General features: G+C 38.6%; 1 protein-coding gene across 1 annotated transcript in view; it reads left to right on the top strand.

Moving 5' to 3' along the window:
• The window catches only part of ryr2a (ryanodine receptor 2a (cardiac)), a 194,809-nt gene that overhangs the window by 142,883 nt on the left and 30,830 nt on the right, over positions 1-21,096 (top strand). The window contains exons 52-78 of the mRNA XM_088933768.1: positions 482-645; positions 1,252-1,330; positions 2,002-2,091; positions 3,239-3,376; positions 5,211-5,288; positions 5,604-5,679; positions 7,126-7,249; positions 7,549-7,664; positions 8,199-8,263; positions 8,899-9,020; positions 9,832-9,881; positions 10,661-10,721; positions 11,046-11,284; positions 11,468-11,549; positions 11,784-11,914; positions 12,334-12,654; positions 13,136-13,376; positions 13,532-13,619; positions 13,764-13,856; positions 14,224-14,394; positions 14,880-14,939; positions 16,450-16,584; positions 16,782-16,894; positions 16,997-17,093; positions 17,469-17,575; positions 18,004-18,055; positions 18,553-18,603. Of these exons, the coding sequence (XP_088789894.1) occupies positions 482-645; positions 1,252-1,330; positions 2,002-2,091; positions 3,239-3,376; positions 5,211-5,288; positions 5,604-5,679; positions 7,126-7,249; positions 7,549-7,664; positions 8,199-8,263; positions 8,899-9,020; positions 9,832-9,881; positions 10,661-10,721; positions 11,046-11,284; positions 11,468-11,549; positions 11,784-11,914; positions 12,334-12,654; positions 13,136-13,376; positions 13,532-13,619; positions 13,764-13,856; positions 14,224-14,394; positions 14,880-14,939; positions 16,450-16,584; positions 16,782-16,894; positions 16,997-17,093; positions 17,469-17,575; positions 18,004-18,055; positions 18,553-18,603 (3,144 nt within the window). The remainder of the gene's footprint in view (positions 1-481; positions 646-1,251; positions 1,331-2,001; positions 2,092-3,238; positions 3,377-5,210; positions 5,289-5,603; positions 5,680-7,125; positions 7,250-7,548; positions 7,665-8,198; positions 8,264-8,898; positions 9,021-9,831; positions 9,882-10,660; positions 10,722-11,045; positions 11,285-11,467; positions 11,550-11,783; positions 11,915-12,333; positions 12,655-13,135; positions 13,377-13,531; positions 13,620-13,763; positions 13,857-14,223; positions 14,395-14,879; positions 14,940-16,449; positions 16,585-16,781; positions 16,895-16,996; positions 17,094-17,468; positions 17,576-18,003; positions 18,056-18,552; positions 18,604-21,096) is intronic.

Raw genomic sequence — 21,096 nt, 5'->3', positions numbered from 1 at the left:
ACAGTTGTCTCCTTTGCAGGTTAAGGTTTTTGTTTTAACCTTAATAATTTGTTCTGTTGTGTGCCCCTTTTACTGTTGTCTTAATTACTTGGGAATAACACTCTCAACTCTCCAGTTTGTGAAATTACTTATTATGAAAATACACCCAATATCCAGTAAGTGGTAACTGTAGAGTGCTTTACCAATTATAAAAACACCTGCTATATTTGTATTTGTGTGCTTTGTGTATTAGCACAAAGACCTGCGGCCCAGACCTTGAAGAGCTGTAGTCATGATTTATCTGGACCAATTATTTGTTTGTCTAGGACACAGTTTACTGTAGAGGTTTGCTGAGTTTTTACAGTACTTAGGGATCATTCAGGATTTCCTGTCAAACCTACAGTACAGTCTTTGGCTCGTCTGGACCTGGACTGCAGACCCTGATGTAGCTCTTCTGAATGTTTCCCATAATTGAATTGGACCTGCTTTCTGTGCCATGCAGAAGTATGACCAGGAGCTGTTTAAGCTGGCGCTGCCATGTCTGAGTGCCGTGGCCGGGGCCTTGCCTCCGGACTACATGGAGTCAAACTATGTTGCCATGATGGAGAAGCAGTCCTCCATGGACGCAGAGGGAAACTTTAACCCACAGCCTGCTGACACCTCAAGGTAAATACAGGGTTGCTGGGAAGTCAGAGCCCATCCTGGCGATCAAAATGCACAAGGCAGGGTACACCCTGGACAGCATGCCCGTCTATTGCAGGACACACACAGACATGCAGATGTGCACACACACTCCAGGGCATATTCACCCAGATGCTAATTAACCTCCCAGTATGTCTTTGGACTGTGGGAGAGACCCATGTGAACATGGGGAGAACATACAAACTCCATGCAGATAGTACTCCAGCTCTGGAATTGAACCCAGGGCCCCAGCTATGAGGCAGTTATACTAACCACAGTGCCAGCGTGCTGCCATAAGATATCCAGTTGCAGCTTAATCTTGAAACTGCAACTCTGTCTGGACACTGAAGGACTATCATGTTGTGAGACAACACAACTTTCCCTGCAGCCTTCTCAGAGGTTTTTCTTCACTATTCCAAATTCTTCTGTTATCACTTGCAGAAAGGAATGCTACCACAGTAAAATATTCTTGTCTGTTTTCTTTCTTATTACTTATACTGTATAAAGCCTGTGTTTTATCCTTAAGTGTTTGAAAGTTGTCTTAAAAATGCTATTTGGCTTTAAATCTTTAATTTCAATAATATCTTTTAGTGTAAACATCCCAGAAAAACTGGACTACTTCATAAACAAGTATGCAGAACATTCTCATGAGAAGTGGTCAATGGACAAGGTAAAGTAGAATTTATTAACGTACATCCAGCAGCTCAGAACAGTTTTTTGCAATAATAACTATATGAATTTGGTTCACATAGCTCCCAGTTGTTTGTTCTTGTGTTTGTTATACACAACGTTCAGATGAATGTTTTTCTAGCATGGTCAACTCAAGAAGTTTTGGCTGTGCACAGCTGTATGGGAAATCTTGGTTGCAGTTGATTATTGATAGTCCAGGCTTGAACAAATGCCTTTAACTGGTTTTACCTGTTCTGAATTAGTGCTTTTACTGGTCAAAGATGCTGTATAAACATGCTGTACATTGACCCTGACCGGTTTGTTGCTCTAGATCAAAGCTGAGGTAGGTAAATGGTGCTGTCTCCAGGAAGGAATAGCCCCTGTTGTTGTCCATTCTTGTTCCCAGCAGGCATTTGTGCACAGGTTTCTGCATGTATTGCATCAAAGCAGCATCAGAAAACAGAGCATACTGAGAACCCATGTTAAAACAATGCCAAATCAAGTGTTTGAATAAAGTAAAATGGCAATGATACTGTGTAGAATTGCCATGGTATATTTTCAAAAGAGCTATGATTATCTACAGTCCTATTAACGTTTTGTAATGTAAGTGTTTTTTTTCTGTTTAGTCCTTGAATAATGCATTTTGCATTTGTGTGAATTATTTCTTTTCAGTTTGCCAATGGCTGGGCACACGGTGACCCTCTGTGTGAAACCTCCAAGATTCACCCTCTGCTGAAACCATACAAGCTGCTCTCTGAAAAGGTAAAGGGACGGAAGACAGTGAAGTAATTCAAAAAGTAATTAGGACCGATCGTAAAATCTCTTTATTGTACATACAACACAGTAAAATGATTGGATACTTTATAATAAGTCTTATAAGGCTATATCATGCTATTGTACATAATTTCTTCCGTTTTTTGATACCGTACAGTATATCAACATTTTTGTGAATCAAAACAAAGTAAGAACAGATCAGTACAACACCACAGCAGCCCAACATCCCGCATATTGGAGAGTTGAATGTACTGTACAGTTGCCACACTTTCCTTAGAAATTAAAGATGCACTCTGACCCAGTACCCTGAAGCAGGGGAAAGAAGGCCTACAAAAGAGCTACAAAATTAAAGTGAAGAAGCACGTTCATTTTTGTTCTTGTTGTTATGGAGACATGAGCTTGAAGGGAATTGGGAAAATGTCTGCATCCGTTTAAATCTTCCATGTGTTCCAAATATTATTAAAATTGTTTACCATGATAGTTTCTAGAAAGGAGCAGATCTCAGCACAAAGACCTACAGTATGAAGTGTAGCACAGTGTACAGTAGCACAACTGATTACTATGCCAGCTTAAGTAGTATCAGTGAGATGGTTTTCTTCTTTCTTCTGCTGAATGTAAAGGTTGTAATGCTGACTTTACTGAACCTTTCACATCTAAAGTCTTAACTTTCTTAATGAAACCCAATATCAGATAACCCTGTAGTCTAAGACTATCTCCGTGGATATTTTCAAGAAATCTAAAATTTCGAAATCTAAAATTTCCACTGGGTGTCACTGGGTGTCAGTAGCTGTGAGGAGGAGTTGGCGAACATTGCCAGATGCAGACTACCCTTTAATAAAACCGGTCAGGCGGTCTGATGGGGCGTTCACAGAGCCCTTCGCCTGGCACAGCAGAACTTTATAATATCAGGAGCATGAACAATACATTAGGAATTATCATGAAAAATTAACAAATGCGTATAGCGCATATAACTTTGAAAACTTGTTAAAAATCACTTTAAATGGATGACGGCATCGAAGCACACTTGTAACGATGTGCATGAACAGCAGTGCAAGAATGATGCCAGACTTTTCGTAAGGGAAGCTTTCAGCAAACCAAAATCTTTTTTCTTTGTGCGCCCCCTTGCATTATTCAGGACAAGGAGGTGTATCGGTGGCCTATTAAGGAGTCGCTGAAGACCATGCTGGCCTGGGGGTGGAGCATAGAGAGGACGAGAGAAACCGATGCGATGAGCTTACATAACCGGGCACGACGAATCTCCCAGTCCAGCCAGGTCTGTGTTGAATACATTGTACTTCATATACATGTACATGTACAGTGTTGTATTTTAATTACTTTATGAAGACCTCTTTTCTACATATTTATCTATATTTCTTGTGCATCATTTTATAACATCCTGATTACCAGTTATTAATCAGCACACTTACTCTGGACCATCCAGTGACAGTTAGTATCTCAGCCCGGCTCAGATACTAGGGCTGGGCCCAACACACAGTTCACATCTTTGCTGGTGGAGTCACTCAGGAGTCTTGAACCTGTTGGACTGCTTTCATATAGTATACTGTATGTAATCCTTGTACTGCTTTTCTTGTATTATGTGGTACTTTGTATTATGTGTGTACATTATTTTCTTGTTTTTTACCTTCCTTAGTCAAACCTTAAAAGACAGGTAAGAGAGAAACAAAATGCCTTTAGAGTTAGTGTTATTGCCAATAGCTCTAGAGCAGTATTTGTAAAATTCTCTCCAGCAAAAGAAACCATAAACATGACATTTTTTGTTAGTTCAAGTGGGTAGCTGCGTCAGCATGCATAGGCTGCAAAGGAACAAGTAATAGGTTTATTCCATGCTGAAAAAAAGAAGAAAGAGAACACAATGTTTCGGCCGTGGAGCCTTCTTGTTAGTGTTATTAACATTTCATTTTAAATTAAAACATTGCACTTGCTGGCAGACCTCTGCTTATGTAGATGACATCAAGCAGTGAAGTCATAATCTGAATACCAGATACATCCACACCTTGAATCAGTTTGGTCAATGTCCAAGAGTTCAGATGTTTCGCTTAGAGACTGGTTTCATAGCTTTGAAGATCTCCTGCTCAGGATCTGCGAGTGTTTGAGGTTGGTTTTGAAGACTACTGATCAGGAATGTCCCCCTGAGTTTTAATTCTTGATCTTTTTTTCAATACAAAATCATATTAGTGCACTGAATCTAATTCCAGGAAGAGTAGTGTTTCAAACACTGAAGTTAAACTTGTTCCTGGGAGTACAACAGGAGCACTGAGCAGATTGACATGCGTAGATTCCCGTCATGTAGAGAAGAGTCTCACAATGAGCTACTGTAGCTCCACCACTTAAACGATAAGGGCGTGTTCCTGCAATCCTCACTTTGGTAGTTAATGTGAAAAGGCAAAGACATGCACTTGTGATGCCAGTTGCCAGTGTTTTTAAAGATGAATATAAACTATATGAATATATTTTAAATAGAAGATAAACAGATGCTCTGTGCACATTGAAAAGCTTTGCGACACGAGAAATGTAGGAACCTGCCAGTAAATCTAATCCTAGGATCTGAGTAATCTTTGCTTTTGAAAGCAGCGACAGTGCAGTTGTACAACTAAGCAGATTTTACACCAATTCAAAAACTGAAAGTTGAAATCAAAGGCTCAAGTAACATCAATGGCACATGTTACACATTAGGCACAACTGAGCGATTTGTGATTTCCGAAAATGTTCCACCCCAGTTATTGTAGGTACTGTTACTTATTTAGTGGTATGCAGTCTATATTTCAACAGTGTTAAAATATTTGTGGTGTAAATGTACAGCATGTTTTCTTTTTGATGGAGAGTATATTAGTTACTGTATAACTCGCACTCTGTTACACTTGCTGACAAGGATAATTCATGGTGAGTGTGAAAATCCTGGTAGAAAAACAAACTGAGGTGTTTGTTCACAATTTATTTAGACACATTTAAATCATTGGGTTACTTTATTACTGGAAGCAGACTTTGCTGACCTTGAACTATATTATAAATACATCATGTGCTGCATCAGAGCATTTATACAGTTGTTTATTTGCACAGTTAGCAAAACGTTTCTGTTTCTCGTTCAGATCTCCATCGACACCACACATGGTTACAGTCCCCGGCCTATTGACATGAGCAATGTGACGTTGTCCAGAGACCTGCATGTAAGTCATGTTGCAGGTGAAGTAATTGCCTTTAACATCCCAAGGCAAAGTTGCTAGTGATAGTCAGCTTTTTAAAATTTTTTTAACTGATATTTAACAACAGACATCTACTTATACAGTATTTGATTTTAACTAAAAATGCCACTGTTATTGGGAAAATGATTTTTGTTTGTATGGTTGTGTATTTTTCTATTTATTTTAGCCAATTCATTTGTAGGTATAAAAGCAGTAAGAACTGGTCTGATGTTCAATTAATCTTAGTTAAAAACATGGCAGTACAGAAACTAAATATATGTGTATACATGCTTTTTTCAGTCAATGGCAGAACTGCTTGCAGAGAACTATCACAATATTTGGGCCAAGAAGAAAAAACTAGAGCTGGAAGCCAAAGGTAGAACTGCTTTTAATTGCATCTCAAGTAAAAAAAAGTATACATACTGTACGGTACATTATATTGAACATTAATAACAAACAGCCATGTTGTGTAAAACCTTCATACTGTATGAACACACATTTGTGAACAGAATGGGTTTAATATTTGAATGCATTGTTGTAAGACTTTCATAGAGGAGGACATGGTTTATGATTTCTGCCACTGCTGCATAAAATACAGATACCATTTAAAGGTGAACATTGAGAATTTAAAATGTAGTTGCTATCTTTGCATTTTGTAGAGATTGAAATACAGTTGGTTAGCCTATGAATACTATAGTATATAATACTCTACTATGATTTCTAATCCTTATTGTGGGTTCCATTTTGTTTTCCTGATCACATTTTCCTGTTTTCCTCTCACTTAAACTTGTTGCAGCTTCTGTTTAAAACTGTCAATTAAACATTTATTTCAACACCTTCTTTTCTATCTTTTGTATTTAATGTGCACATCTCATAGGCAGGAATTTATTGTTTACTGACGAAGGTAAAACTGCTTTTGTAGTTCACAGTATTTGTTTGCATAACTCTGAGGCCCACGCGCTTGTAGCTGGGGTAGGCATCAGCACTCGCTCAAACTGCTTTAATCCTTTTTGGTGGCACTTAGGTTAGTGGTTTGGTTTAAAAGTAGTTTGTGTTTATAAAAGCTCTATGAATGAATTGCTCATAATTCTTGGATAGAATTCAAAGTCAAATTAAAATAATACATTTTTCTGAAACTAGATCTAAGATGATGATTTTAAATTGCAATTTGTTGAAACGTGCATTAATATTTTTGCACTCATAATGGTTATTTTGAGGCAGTGGTGTTTTGCTGATATACTGTATTCTGAAGAGTTCCTGTTTTATAAACACAAACCATCAAACTGGCTTTCTTCTCTAAATGTTTTAATTTCCCCTTTATTCTGTTGGGCTTTTAAAAAAATGTATCTGTTATAACTTAGTTTTGTATTTCAAAGTAACATTAGAGTGGTTGTTTTCTAGCAGACTGTAGTAGTCATGCTTTTTCTTCCAGTTGTCATTATTTGTTGTAGAGTCCATGTTAAAAGTAATTCAAGTTCAATTAAAAAATAAAAACTAGTACTTAGAGGTGAACATGAGCTGTGCAATTAGATATAGATAATACATACCTTAAAGGTGTGGTGTAAAGAAATTAATGGTGCAGTATTTAAAAGGGTAAATCAAATGGGAACTTTTGACAATAGCATTTTTATCAAGGTAATTTCCTACCAGCAGGTGTCACTATAGTGCTGTGAATCTTTTTTAAGGCAGCTGCAATGTGTGAGACATTAAGATCCAAACTAATAGCTAAACACTTTGCTATGTCACTGTGTAGACTTTTTGTTAAATTATTCAAAGTATTATTATTCTCCCTGTTCTACTGATGCTTTTTATTGTGTATTAGGAGGAGGGAGCCATCCTTTGCTGGTACCCTATGATACTTTAACAGCCAAAGAAAAATCCAAAGATAGAGAAAAAGCACAAGACATCCTCAAATTCTTTCAGATAAACGGATACACAGTCTCAAGGTGAGTCTTCACGATCAAGGCAGGAAACAAGCCAATACATCTATATAACACAAGGATATTAAAGCAAGTGTTTTGTATCTTAAACACAATTATTTAGAGTCCATTTAAAAATTAATATGACGTGTAAGTACAGTATGCTTTGTGTTCAGGAGACCAGCTTGTGCCATTGATGTCCTCACCACCTCACCTTACAGAAACAGTAATTTATGCCATGAATCTGTTAAGATTTGTGAAAGTCTATGTCCACTGTGGAAGTCAATGTGTCCTGTGTCAGATTTTTTCTGATGTTCTCTTGATAGGGGCGTGAAGGAACTCGAGTTAGATACCCCTTCCATTGAGAAAAGGTTTGCGTACAGCTTCCTGCAGCAGCTCATCAGATATGTAGATGACGCTCATGAGCACATGCTGGAGTTTGGTAAGGAGCTGGTCTCGTCATGGAGAGAAATCCATCCATTCAGCCATTTTCTAAATGCTTCTTCTAATTCATGGCCGCCGGCCAGCCAGAGCCTGGGACACAGACAGAAGCACGCACACACTGCCACCAGGGTCAGTTTTCCCAGAAACCAGTAAACCTACCAGTACAGTACATGTACTGTATGTCTTTGTACTGCGGGAGGAAACATGAGCACCTGGAGGAAACCCACATGAACACAGGGGGGACATGCCAGCTCTGTGCAGATACTGTAGCACCCCAGGTCTGGAACTGAACCCAGGGCCCCAGCGCTGCAAGGGGCAATGCTAACCGCTGTACCACTGTACCACCCCATACACAGACATGTTGTACAGAACTTTATGCTAATCTAGTCATTATATGATAGTAATTTCTTTGCTGCATTGTTTGGATATTCTAGGCTTTAGTATCAGAATGCCTTTGTTATTTTTGATCTCCACTGCTGTATTTCAAGTCAACTTCATATCTGCTTTAATGTACAGATTTTCCTTTCTCTAGATATGGGCACACGGGCTAAAGCAGAAAAGGTTCCATATGAGCAAGAAATGAAGTTTTTTGGGAAGGTCTGACTCTCCTATTCTTATTTTGCTGTCTTTATTTCAGCTTGTGTGGTTTATACTTTTGAAATCAATACTTTCAGCTGAAAGATTAATATCAGAAAGAATAAAGCCTAGCACATAAGGGTTCACTGTACCACTGTTTGCTGTACCAGATCTGTTTGTTGTGTTTTAATGAAGTTAAAGGGTTATCTGAGCTGACTTCGATGGTACGTTTTTTTATCGATTATATACTTTTAGTAAATCATACACATCTACCAGTAGTAATCTAAATTTGAGTAAATCCCTGTTGTGTCTTAACTGAATTACAAAAATGAAGGCGAAAGGCTTATTTTCAAATAATGCCATTCTGCATAACAGTGGCTAAACCAATTATTTCCACTTAATAATATTTATCAATGAAAAATAAAAAGTATACAGTTGATTCTTATTTCTTTTGTCCACACTTTTGTGTCTCCCAAATAGGAGTTTTAATCGAAATGCAAACTAAAATTGCTACCTTGCAACATCATCCTTTTAAAGAAATGTGAAGCCTTGTCAGAAATAATAGACGTGGGTGTTTGATGTGTACAGTACCTGTATGTTGAGTTTAAATGTGTTTGCCTCGCCGGTACAGTATGTTTTTCTGGCTTGCACTACAGGTAGTCCTTCCTTTGGTTGACCAGTACTTCAAGAACCACCGGCTGTACTTCTTGTCCACAGCCAACCGGCCCCTCAGCAGTGGAGGACATGCCTCCAACAAGGAGAAAGAGATGGTCACCAGGTAACTGTGCGAGCTACACTCCCAGCTCAGGACAGATGCGCAGGGAGGGAAAACTGCCACTGTAGATGGAGGAAAGGAAATAACCATTTGTGAAACTCACTCAGCACACAATCTTCAGATCGGTCATTTTTGAGGAAAAGTATCCACACGGGCATTGATACCGTGACATACTGTAATGTACAGTATATACAGTATGCATGTTGTAAAGTGGTGATTTTGGTTTATAAAAATGTCAAGTAGGAGTACACTTTTTCCCCGTTACTTTGTGACCATGAGGAAGATATATGACCTTTAATTATTTGTGATGTTTTTAAACATTTTTTAAACTTTTTCAAAATGTCTTGCAGTCTTTTCCTTTCAAAATATCTGTAGTGCGATACATGTTTGACTGGCCTTCCTGTTTGAATTAATGAATCTCTTCATTACGAATTTCCACACAGTATTTAAACATTATGTTCTAACAGCTGAGCATATTCATTGTCATGTTCTTATATATATTTATAACTTGAATAATAAGTTCAAGCGTCTTCTCTTTGTACTTCTTATACTATAGTTACAGTAGTATAGCTAAGCAGGGAATTATATGATACTACTTACCCAGCTTGGCCCTCAGCCTAACCATACAGTGCCCTACTAGTTTCACCACTTTCTAACGCAGTTTCTGCAGAACCGTACTGGTCTTGCATTATGTATTTCTTTTAATGTTAGCACCTTCCTGTGTTATATCATATCACTTGTTTTGCTCACATTTCAGCTGTTTTAGGTTTTTTCCCCCTTTCTCTGTTTCTCTTTTTTCTTCTCTTGTCTTCAGCCTGTTCTGCAAACTTGGAGTTCTTGTCAGGCATAGGATATCCCTGTTTGGTAAGGACAGCGTGGATATGAAGTGTGGCCCCCTTGGTTTAGACTCATTACTGTTTGTTCCCAGAGTTGTTCATTCCCTTCCTGTTGTCATGTCTTTCCAAGGCCTTGTTTGCATGGTTTGCCAGCATGTACCCATGTAGAAACTTCAGCCTGTGGGGCTGCGAGGCCTTGATTTAGTGAGCTTAGGAGTTAAAGTGTTGCTATAGAAAGTCATGTTACTGGTGGTAGATGAAGCATGTCACAGTGCAAAGTTTTCTAAGCCTAAGTTTTCATTTCAGTTAATAATTGAAAAGCACATTTTAGTGTATTGTTTTATTTCATTTTCGCTAAAAATACCTAAATAAAGCTGGCTGATATACTCAGCCAGTATGCACCTGTGTAAGAGACTTTCCACACAAATGTTTTAGAAAACTTTGCGAACTGCATTGCTCTTTCACATTACTAGAGTGCAGTTTAAATAGACACAATATATAGGAGTTACAAGATTCTGGATAGACACCGAGGCTTTCATTTTATGGTTATTTTTTATGCTAAGAAGTTTTCTGAAGATGTGGCAGATTTTTTATGCTACTGTGGAGTAAAATGTTTACCAGGACAGTAGTTTGTCGGCTACAAAGCTGGATCTTGCAGCACTGCATGCAGCTTGTCTTTGATTACTTGAGTACACATACAGCACAGAAGCCATCATTGGAGTGTGAATGTTATTGACATTAACTTTAGGTTTAGATCAGTGATTTTCCTGTTTTGATCAACAGGTTAACTCTTTTATATGATTTTAGGAAATGATGCAACATCGATTGTGAACTGTCTTCACATATTGGGCCAAACTCTGGATGCCAGGTACTCTGCCTTACTGTTTTTCTTACAGTATTACTCTGTGACAGCTCTGTGTTAAAACTGTAGGAGAACAATAAACGTTGTTGCCAAGGCATTTCTTGTACTGTAAATTATAAAAATGCCACCGGGAGTATAATATTATGCAGATGCATACACTTTAATATCGTATACAGTATATTTTCAAAATTTAGCTGCTCTATTAAGAAGATGACAATGGGGCTGTATCACAAGCTGAGAAATAGAAACAATTTTCTGGGGTGTGATTCTTGCCTCTGGGCGCAGCTGCTTGCCGATGGGGAAGAACTGTGACGTTCATGTTGATTTCAGGACCGTGATGAAGACCGGCCTGGACTCGGTGAAGGCGGCCTTGCGGGCCTTCTTTGACAACGCGGCGGAGGACCTGGAGAAGACGATGGAGAACCTGAAGCTGGGTCAGTTCACTCACACCAGAGCCCAGCCCAGGAGCGTCACCCAGATCATCAACTACACCACCGTGGCCCTGCTGCCCGTCCTCTCCTCGCTCTTCGAGCACGTCGGGCAGAACCTGTTTGGCGAAGACCTCATATGTAGGTGTATCAACAACTCCCTTTTTCTGTTTTTGTCTTATTTTCTTCAAAAACATAATAATGTCCTTGAGCAATTGAAGGACCACTTCAAACTGTATCATAATAGTTGACATATTTAAACATACAGTATGAAACCTGTGTTGGTGTTGTCAATGCAAAGTGCATCTCTTCTGTTCTTTGCAGTGGATGATGTCCAGGTTTCATGCTACAGGATACTCAACAGTCTATATGCTCTTGGGACAAGCAAAAGCATTTATGTGGAGAGGTATGTGTTGTAGGCATGCTAATGTACTGTAATTTGCCTCACAAGCTACAACTGGAAGCTGTTACATGTTTCACCTTTAGTTCAAAATAAGCCAAAATTCGTCTTGGAACAAAAAAATCCAAGATGAATTGACATGAGTCAGTGATTTTGAATTAACTTAGCATGATTTACTGTAAATCATCCATGCTTCTCAGTGCTTAATAAAATACAGCTGAATGAGTGTTTTCTCTTTAGGCAGAGGCCGGCACTAGGAGAATGTCTTGCTGCCTTTTCTGGAGCTTTTCCTGTAGCATTTCTGGAGCCGCACTTGAACAAATATAACACCTACTCCATCTACAATACCAAAGGGTCAAGAGAAAGGGCAGGTAAGGGCCATTCAGCAGTGAGTCAGTCTTCATTTGATGAGAGAGAAAACAGTTTCATAAAACAGAAATTACAGTGCTCACGCCCAGTTTGGCCCGAGAGATGTAACTCTGATGATACTCTGAGCTTTGTTTCTGATAACTGATGCCAGCAATTTACATTTACTGAAGACAGCTGTAAGGATAATAACCATAGCCAGATGCCGATGAAACGCTACGTTGAAAAATGACATGCTCACAGGGATGATTAGTTAGCGTTCAAAATGCGCAGTGGCATGTGAAATCATGGTTTTCTTTTTTCATCTAAATGCCCATTCTTTTCTTCCTTCGTATCTCAGCAATGTGGATAAAGCGTGCCAGACGTTTTTCTGAGCATTCTCTAAATTTTAAAGGAAACCTTGTGTTTTTTTTTGTCATTAAAGCTCTAGATTTGCCAGCCCGTGTTGAAGATGTTTGTCCTAACATCCCGTCTCTGGAGAAATCTCTGGAGGAGATCATGGAACTAGCGGAGTCAGGGATGCGGTACACCCAGATGCCCCATGTGATGGAGGTGCTTCTGCCCATGTTGTGTAGCTACATGTCTCACTGGTGGGACCATGGGCCTGAAAACAACCCTGAGAAGGCAGACATGTGCTGCACCTCCCTGACCTCCGAGCACATGAACACCCTGCTGGGCAATATTCTGAGGATCATTTACAACAACCTGGGTATTGATGAGGGGGCCTGGATGAAGAGACTGGCAGGTGTTGGATTTTGTTTTTCTTTCATTGCCTTGTCCTGTTTTCCTGTTTCTGTATTCCAAACGATGATTGCAGTTCCATAACATTTAAGATCATGCTGTTTAAAGAATATGACCCTTTGCATATTAATATGAGCACACTCCAGATAAACTGCAAATTATGACAATAAATGTGTACTGTTCACTGTTACAGTTTCCTTTAGTGTTTTGATGTACTTTGTGGTCTGTTAAAGTTCACGAAATAGACCATTTCTGCGAATAACAGGGGTGGTCAGATACTGTAACTTCCAATCCATTTCATTACAGGATTTGTCTACAGCCCACATTTCATTTACCTGATAATTGTAGATACAGAAGAGAAATGGACAATCCAGTATTCCACTAGTCCTAGAACAGGCTACAGCATAGCTGCAGTAGAAGAGGATATAGCACAGACAAGCCGTTGGGTCTGTGCTTCAGTTCTGAATTCCCTGTGTGTCTCTCAGTATTTTCTCAGCCCATCATCAGCAAAGCCAAGGCCCAGCTGCTGAAGACACACTTCTTGCCCCTGATGGAGAAGCTGAAGAAGAAGGCGGCCACAGTGCTGCTGGATGAGGAGCACATGAAGACAGAGGGCAGGGGTGACATGTCAGAAGCAGAGCTTCTCATCCTGGATGAATTCACCATCCTCGTCCGGGACCTGTACGCCTTTTACCCTCTCCTCATCAGATTTGTGGACTATAATAGGTGAGGACTTCATGTTCAGGCTACAGTGACGTGGAGCCTGTTTGTTAAAAAAAAAGCAATTGAAAATGTCCTTGTCTAGAAGTGTGTGGGGGGGATTATTTATATCTTGTAATTTATTCCCATTAAGTTAAAGTCTCTTGTCTTCATTTTTGTAGGGCAAAATGGCTGAAAGAACCTAGTGCAGAGGCCGAAGAATTATTTCGCATGGTGGCAGAAGTGTTCATATTCTGGGCAAAGTCTCATGTAAGCCAGTTCCTTAACAGCTGATCCTCTTTGCAACTGAGAACAAACTTTTCAAATGCTGTGTCCATGGTTGTATTTGTTTATGATGACTACATTTTAATTTCATTTAAAATTGAATAAAAATGATTTTGTTTTTCAATTCAGAATTTCAAAAGGGAAGAGCAGAACTTTGTGGTCCAGAATGAAATCAACAACATGTCTTTTTTGATCACTGACACCAAATCCAAAATGTCCAAGGTGAGGAGTTCTGCATCTTCTGAGGAAAGTCATTTGTCGAACAGACTGTTTGTGTCATTTATTTGTCTAAGGTTTTCTTAAAGGTTTTCAAGACCTAAACACTCACATGATATATACAGTACGATAGATATTCGGTTGAGATATTTAGAGAAGGTTTGGTTTTTCTCTCCATTGTGGTCACTCATTACATGTGTGGACATTGCTTACAAGGATGCCTAAAATGTAAAAAACATATTACTTTTTGTATAACATTAACCAGAATAGAGAAGATATGGCCATATTTCCACCCTATACTAAAACATGAAAAAAAGAAAGAAATTCTGCAATGCGTTTCTTGGCATACGAATATTTCTGTGCTGTTAAACAGGGGGCAGTTTCAGACCAGGAGAGAAAGAAGCTCAAGCGGAAAGGAGACCGCTACTCCCTGCAGACCTCTCTCATCGTTGCTGCGCTGAAGAGATTACTCCCAGTTGGATTAAATATCTGTGCTCCCGGTGACCAAGAGCTCATTGCACTGGCCAAGAACAGGTTCAGTCTAGTATGTATCTGCCTGCAGCGCCTTCGCGTTTATGGATGTTATAGATCAGGGCTTCCCAGTCCCCTGACTACCTGTGTGCTATGCACATGATAATAATCATATTTCAGAAATTGTCATTGTTATTTTTGTCAAGCTAACATGTTGTATTTTAAGAGATGGAAATAACTACAAAGGTTTAATTAAGCGAATGATTACTGCAACGAGGTAATTGACAATTGGAATAAAACGGAAGACATACTGTAGGGTCCCATACCATGTGTTTTGTTAAATAGCATCAAAAACTAAACAGCATGCACATGGTAATGAATAATGTATGTAGCCATAGCTCAAAAGTAGCATTCATGCTCTAGAAATTGAGCAAACCGAGCTTGTTTTTAGAAAAAGCAGCTTTGGTCTCATCATGGAGCCCACTGTGTGAGCAAACAGCAGGTTATTGTGACTTCTTAAAACATCTGTTTTCTGACTATATTTCATCCTCAAAACAGAAAGATACAGAAGATGAAGTCAGGGACATTATTCGGAATAATCTTCATCTTCAGGGAAAGGTAGGTTAAGGTAGTGGAGTACAAATGTCTAACCTGTACCGCCTTTCATTGTCTTTCAGTTTATTAATTACTAACGCATTCTGGATGTGTTTGAATAACCTCAAAAGCATGCAAAAACAAGATCATCTTGCCATTTTGTATCTTAAAGTGTGCAAAATGGCAGAAATTTTGAAAAATGTTTTTTTCCTCCATGTTGACATTTGGGTATCTTGTTATTTTTTTTAAACAGTGCCCTCTTTCTTTTATGAAATGCTGTATGTGAGACTAATGTTCTGAAATAGTAATGTTATATATAATTTTTTGCTTTTGATTTCATGAGTAGGAGTAAATAAAAAATGAATAAAAACTTCAGATATCTATTCACACTCATAGAAGATGAAGCCTTAAATTTCAACATGTGAAAAAAACTTGTCAGTCTGGCCATCCATTTTTTTTCTGTCACTCTTGTCTGTGTGTTTCTCTTCATTTCACCTGGCCTGTTTCTCTTTTTCTCTCTCCTGTGCATGTCTGCATGTTGCCTGTATCAGTATCGAGTATTTCATTTCAAGAAACTGGTGAAGAAGCTTATCATAGTGATGAAATGGATGAAGAGCAGACAGCCCAAGCTTGCCAGCTCTGAGCTGCCTGGCTACAAAAGGCTACCTTTGCGAAAGCGTTCTGCTACCCTCGACACCACACACAGGGTTCAAAAAACACCTCTGTCTGCCATTAAAAAGTCCTCTTCAGTGGACTATGTGTCAATGGTGAAGCATTCTAAGACTCAGACAAGGCCAGGAGAGACTGCAGTTTCCAAGATAAAGAAAGGCCTGAAAGATGGGCAGCTAGCAATGCAGAGCATATTTGGGTGTAGCAAAATGTTGGTGGGTACTCACTCATCATGTGTATTTTATATTTTGTAGCTGTGTGATTAGAAAAACCTTTGTCCAATGTTCTCTCATTTTCAGCTTTACTGTATACAGTATAAGGTAATGTACAGTACTGTACATTGCTGTTTATGAAGTCTGATTAAGTTGATATTGTTTTAATGCCACACCAAGAGTTGTGAGTAATCATTGCTATTCTTATTTTCCTCCCAAATTAAAATGATTAGATTATTATACTGTATATTCATTGGAGTGACATTGTTGGGACTCTTATCCCAATAATGGGAGTGTAGTGTAAAGAAGTAGCAGACCAGAACGTTTTAGTGTGCTGTACAAGGAGAGAGAAAGCTCACATGTAGTATGAAAGTGTGTGCTTGAACACACCTGGCTAATGTGATAAGATAACCAACAGCAGGAAGCACAATTTAGTTTGAAAGAAATTAAACGAAGATGGGATCCTTTTTACAAAAAATATAGTTTTAATTGCACCTTTTAAATGCTGTAATAGAAAAAGATTTGATTTGTGAATCATGTCATTTACAATTTAATTACAGTATATTGACAATACTCATTGCACAATTTTGTCTGCACTTTTCTCACATGGGTTTGTCTGCTTGACTCTGAGTGACTTGTTTTCTGTGTGCTAGCTGGAGGATCCTGCCATCAGGTGGCAGATGGCTTTGTATAAAGACCTGCCTAATAGAACTGAAGACACATCTGATCCAGAAAAAACAGTGGAACGCGTCCTTGACATTGCACACGTGCTGTTTCACCTGGAGCAGGTAAGCGCCCACAAAAGGTTTGAAGTGTCGAGGAAGCGTGTACTTCTGCAGAATTCGCCTTCTCGGAAAATACCGCAGAGCTAACATCTCTTTGTGAGACCCCAGCATCAACAGAAACATAAAGAGAGGTTATCTTTGCCTTACCTTTTATGGGAAACATGTTTTAGAACGTCCTAAGAGAATAACGTATTCCACAGGTTGAGCATCCACAGAGAAGTAAGAAGGCTGTGTGGCACAAGCTGCTTTCTAAGCAAAGGAAAAGGGCAGTGGTGGCTTGTTTTAGAATGGCACCTTTATATAATCTTCCAAGGTAAGTGCCAAAGCCTGCCGAATGCCATAGCTTTCCACAGTAAGAACCGGATAAAGAGGAAGATAGATGTGGCTGATATTCTTCTGTTTTTGTACCCCTTAGGCATAGGGCTGTCAACCTCTTTCTGCAAGGTTATGAAAAGTCTTGGATTGAAACAGAGGAGCATTATTTTGAAGATAAGTTAATCGAAGATTTGGCTGTAAGTACTATCATTGCTTTTACAGCAGGCGTTCAGAAGTAGTCAATTAGACAGCTGAAGACTTCGGCACACAGATTTGATGTGAAAGGACTGTAACATCCATAACGTAGATATATTTTCCTGTGATAAAATTAAAATGACTGTGCAGTTAAAGGTTTCAGAACGGCATTATATTGTGTTATTCAGGCTGAGTGTATTGTGCGTGCTAACCCTGCAAGCCACCATTTGGTAAATAGCTAAAAAAATTGAAAGTGACAATCTCATATTTTATAAAAGGCTTGTTAAATGTAGCTGCCATAGGCATAGGGGAGGTTATTAGATGCAGAAGAGAATGTTGTATATTCAGTGTGGGGTGATGTTGTATTTAAATTTCAGAAACCAGGAAGAGAAGATCCCCCCGAGGAAGATGAAGGCACAAAACGAATTGATCCTCTGCATCAGCTCATCTTACTTTTCAGTAGGACTGCGCTGACAGAGAAGTGGTGGGTTTGGAGTCAGGGCAGAGTGTGTAAGAGGATCACAGCAGGGGCAGTTAGAAGGAAAGCTTAAAATATTCACAATTTTTTAAACAAAATCCCCTTTTTTTCATTTTATCACAGATGTTACTAATTGGGAGAGATCCGTATGAAAGTTAGAATGACCTGAATATGTACACTGTGTAATGTGCTAAAACTGTAGAGCAGTTTTTTTTTCCTGTAGCCTGTAGTTTTTGCTCAAGGTTAATTCAGGCTGTTCATAAGGAGTCATACAGGTACTGCTGTGTTAACAGAATTAACAGTATTACAGGGTTAATTCTTAAAACTCTGCATTAGGTCAAAGTCTCAAAGGGCAGTATTTAGTTTTAATTCAATATACTGTAAGCACTTGCATGTATTCTTATATTATACAATGTTTTTTCTTTTACAAACAGTAAGCTGGAGGAAGACTTCCTGTATATGGCTTATGCTGACATTATGGCAAAGGTACCCCCATTTCTAATAAAATGTAGTCTTAAACTTTGGAAAAGATGCATATGCAGTACAGTAATACCTACTGTAACTGATTAATTTAAACGGTCAGATTTTTCAATTATGAGAGTAACATTTTCACAGCCTGTAAAAACAACGACCAAACATACTGTATGTAAAATCCTGGGTTCGTTTTAGGCATTGTGAAGGAAATAGAAGGAAGGAAAACAGAACTTTCACTGGCTGATTATCAAACTTTATTGCTGTCCCGAAAACAAAAAACTAGCAGAAAAAAGAAGAATAACAGACCCAGCGGGAGCCTTCTCTCCTCCACCGACCGCACCACACTTCAGAGATTAAACACAACTTCTCTCACACTAAACAAATTACAGTACCACAGTAAGAGCAAACCTAAATAACAACAGAGAACAAAAAGAAACAAAATATGTCTTACACTCACAACTTGTGCTTTTTTTTTACTTATTCATTTTGTCCATGGCTGTTATCACCAGAGCTGCCATGATGAGGAAGATGAGGATGGAGAAGAGGTGAAGAGCTTTGAAGTAAGTGATATCTTTCCCTTTCTCTTTTCTTTCTCTTTTTGGGGGATTTGGGGATTTTCCGATTTATTTGCCCATGGCTTAACTGCAGCTTGACATGGCACAGTGCTGGCATGCCCTGGACCTTGTGTGCTGTGAGTCAACTCTGATAATGAAATGTGTTCATTGAAGACCCCTTCTCCCTTCCTTTCATCTTTCATGGCCCCTCCTTCATTGCCGTGTTGAGAAAACACACATTGGTATCATGCATAATTGTAGAAGTATGTGCGTCATACCGTTTGTCCCTGTAACACTGATGAATAAACTCCACTCAAAGGGTAAACATCCCTGTTCAGTCTGGAATTTTAATGGCTGTCCTGCTCAGCATGTGAGCCAAGAGGTGTGTCACTGCTGATTTCTGCATGGCTAAAAGGAGTATCCCCTTTTCTCACAGATGATTAATTACCAGATTATCACCTGGCTCTGGAAGGCTAATGGAGTTAACCTAGAGTTCAAGCTCAAGTTTGGAGAGGAGGTTTGAGGAGAGACGAAAATGTTTGTCCTTTACCTTCCTTGTATAGTGTTTTATGGAAACATTAATTACTGCCTTTCAAAATAAATTTGCCACAGATCTCTTCTCCAGCTGTTGTCACACAGAAGTTTCTCTCAAAGCAGTGTTCCAGTGCACAATTAAATCAGTATTTTTAGAAAACATGTTGGTAATCCTACATTCTATAAAGTATTTAATTCATTATTACACCGTATATGATTAGAATATATACATTTTAATACATCTGATACATTGCATACAGTTATATATCAAATGGTATTAACTGTCTATTTCATTATTGTGATCAGATTACATTTTGGTTGCATCTGTTTATTGAACACCGATAAAAGTCCAGTGTTCACATTGTGAGCAAGTAAAGCAGTAAGTGATATTTTCAAAACTGCTCAGTTTTGAGCTACACAGCCATCAGTATAAAAATAAAAGGCCTTTTGGTTTTTATAGTAATAGTGCACAACTCCAGTCCTACAGGGCCACAGTGTCTTCAGATTTTCATTCTTCCTTAGGTCTTAAAGATCTAATTGAACTAAATATTAGGTGTGTTGGACAAGTTTAACAGTTTGCAAAGGTCTTCAGCTGTTGATTTAAAGTGAATCATTATGACTTCTGGTCCTTTGATTACTGGTGTTGTGCACCTATGTTGTATAGTAAGAGTAACTGGTATATGATATGATGTGATGTTGAAGAATTATTGTAGGCTAGGAATATAGAAAAAAGATCATGGGTTTGCAATACAGTATATACAATTTACAAAGAAAACCCTTTGTAACTATATAGTTGTTGTTGAAATATTGAGCAGAATGGAGTATAACAATTTGTGGATCACTCTAAACAGTTATCACTTATTCTGATCTATTAAGTGCAGAAAATGTAATCTGACAATAGCTGCATGCTCTGCTGGTAGTCCTGTTGTATCAGCCTTACTATTACCGTGAGAATTGAGGCTGCACTATGTAAACAGAGTTCAGATGTTCACGTTTAGGAGTCCCTCCAATTGTAGTATGAAAGTCTCATCTTCAATAAGATACAGTATATCTGTGTTTATTTTGTTTAAATACAGATTTCATTTTGTTCATGTTAAATTTGTGTTCTAAAGCTAGCAAGTGTACGCTTTACATAAGATGACCAGCGAACAGATAAAGGATGTTTTTTTATTTTTTTAAAGATATGCGATCACGTTGTAAAGTCATTTAGTGCAGCTTTAATCTGTTGTATAACTATTAATCTCACTGCCTTGATTCATGTTCTTTCTGTTATTCTCTTTACTGCATAGTTACAGTGAGGAAGAGGTTGAGACGTGAAGGCAGATCACAGAGCCGTAGCATGGCTGTGGAAAGCAAGGCTGTTCATAAAGCTTCCATCTTTTTTTATTTCGGCCTACCGTATTTTATTTCTGGTTAGTTAAGAGTAGCAGCTTTCTATTGTAGTATGAAATGATTAAATTTTGTTTCCGCAGCACGATATTATCAAAGATTTAAGCAACAAATTTACCAGCAACGTGGAAAACTCTCTGGTAACAACACTTAGTGTCTGTGTTGGTTGCATCTTCTTTTTTTTTCCCTTTTAGTTCAAAGAACTGTTCATTTGTTTGGACCCATCGTTCTTATTTGTTTCACATTCTGTAAAAAGGCCTTCATGTTTTGAAACCTCTTCCATCCTCTCATGTCTCCTGCATACATACAGATGGAAAGTTTAAGGCAGCAAAGTTAGCAATACCGTAGGCTGTTGCTGCTCACCCTCGGTTGTGCCTTTTTGCTGCTGCTGTAGCTGGCGTTCCTTCTCCTGAGCAAAACCATTCATGATTCAGCAGTTGTGTTGTGGACATGATATTAATTTACTGTTTCATGTCCCATTTAACAGAGCTTCTAACCGCCATGCCATTTGACGGGCTACCTGTTTTCATGGGGCTCTATGCAACTTGATATACAGTACAGTAAAACGCTCATGAC

This window comes from Atractosteus spatula, chromosome 15 (assembly GCF_055471065.1).
Source record: "Atractosteus spatula isolate fAtrSpa1 chromosome 15, fAtrSpa1.hap1, whole genome shotgun sequence".
Lineage (NCBI taxonomy): Eukaryota > Metazoa > Chordata > Actinopteri > Semionotiformes > Lepisosteidae > Atractosteus > Atractosteus spatula.
Note: the sequence above shows the minus strand (reverse complement) of the source record. Positions and strands in the feature narration are given on the sequence as shown.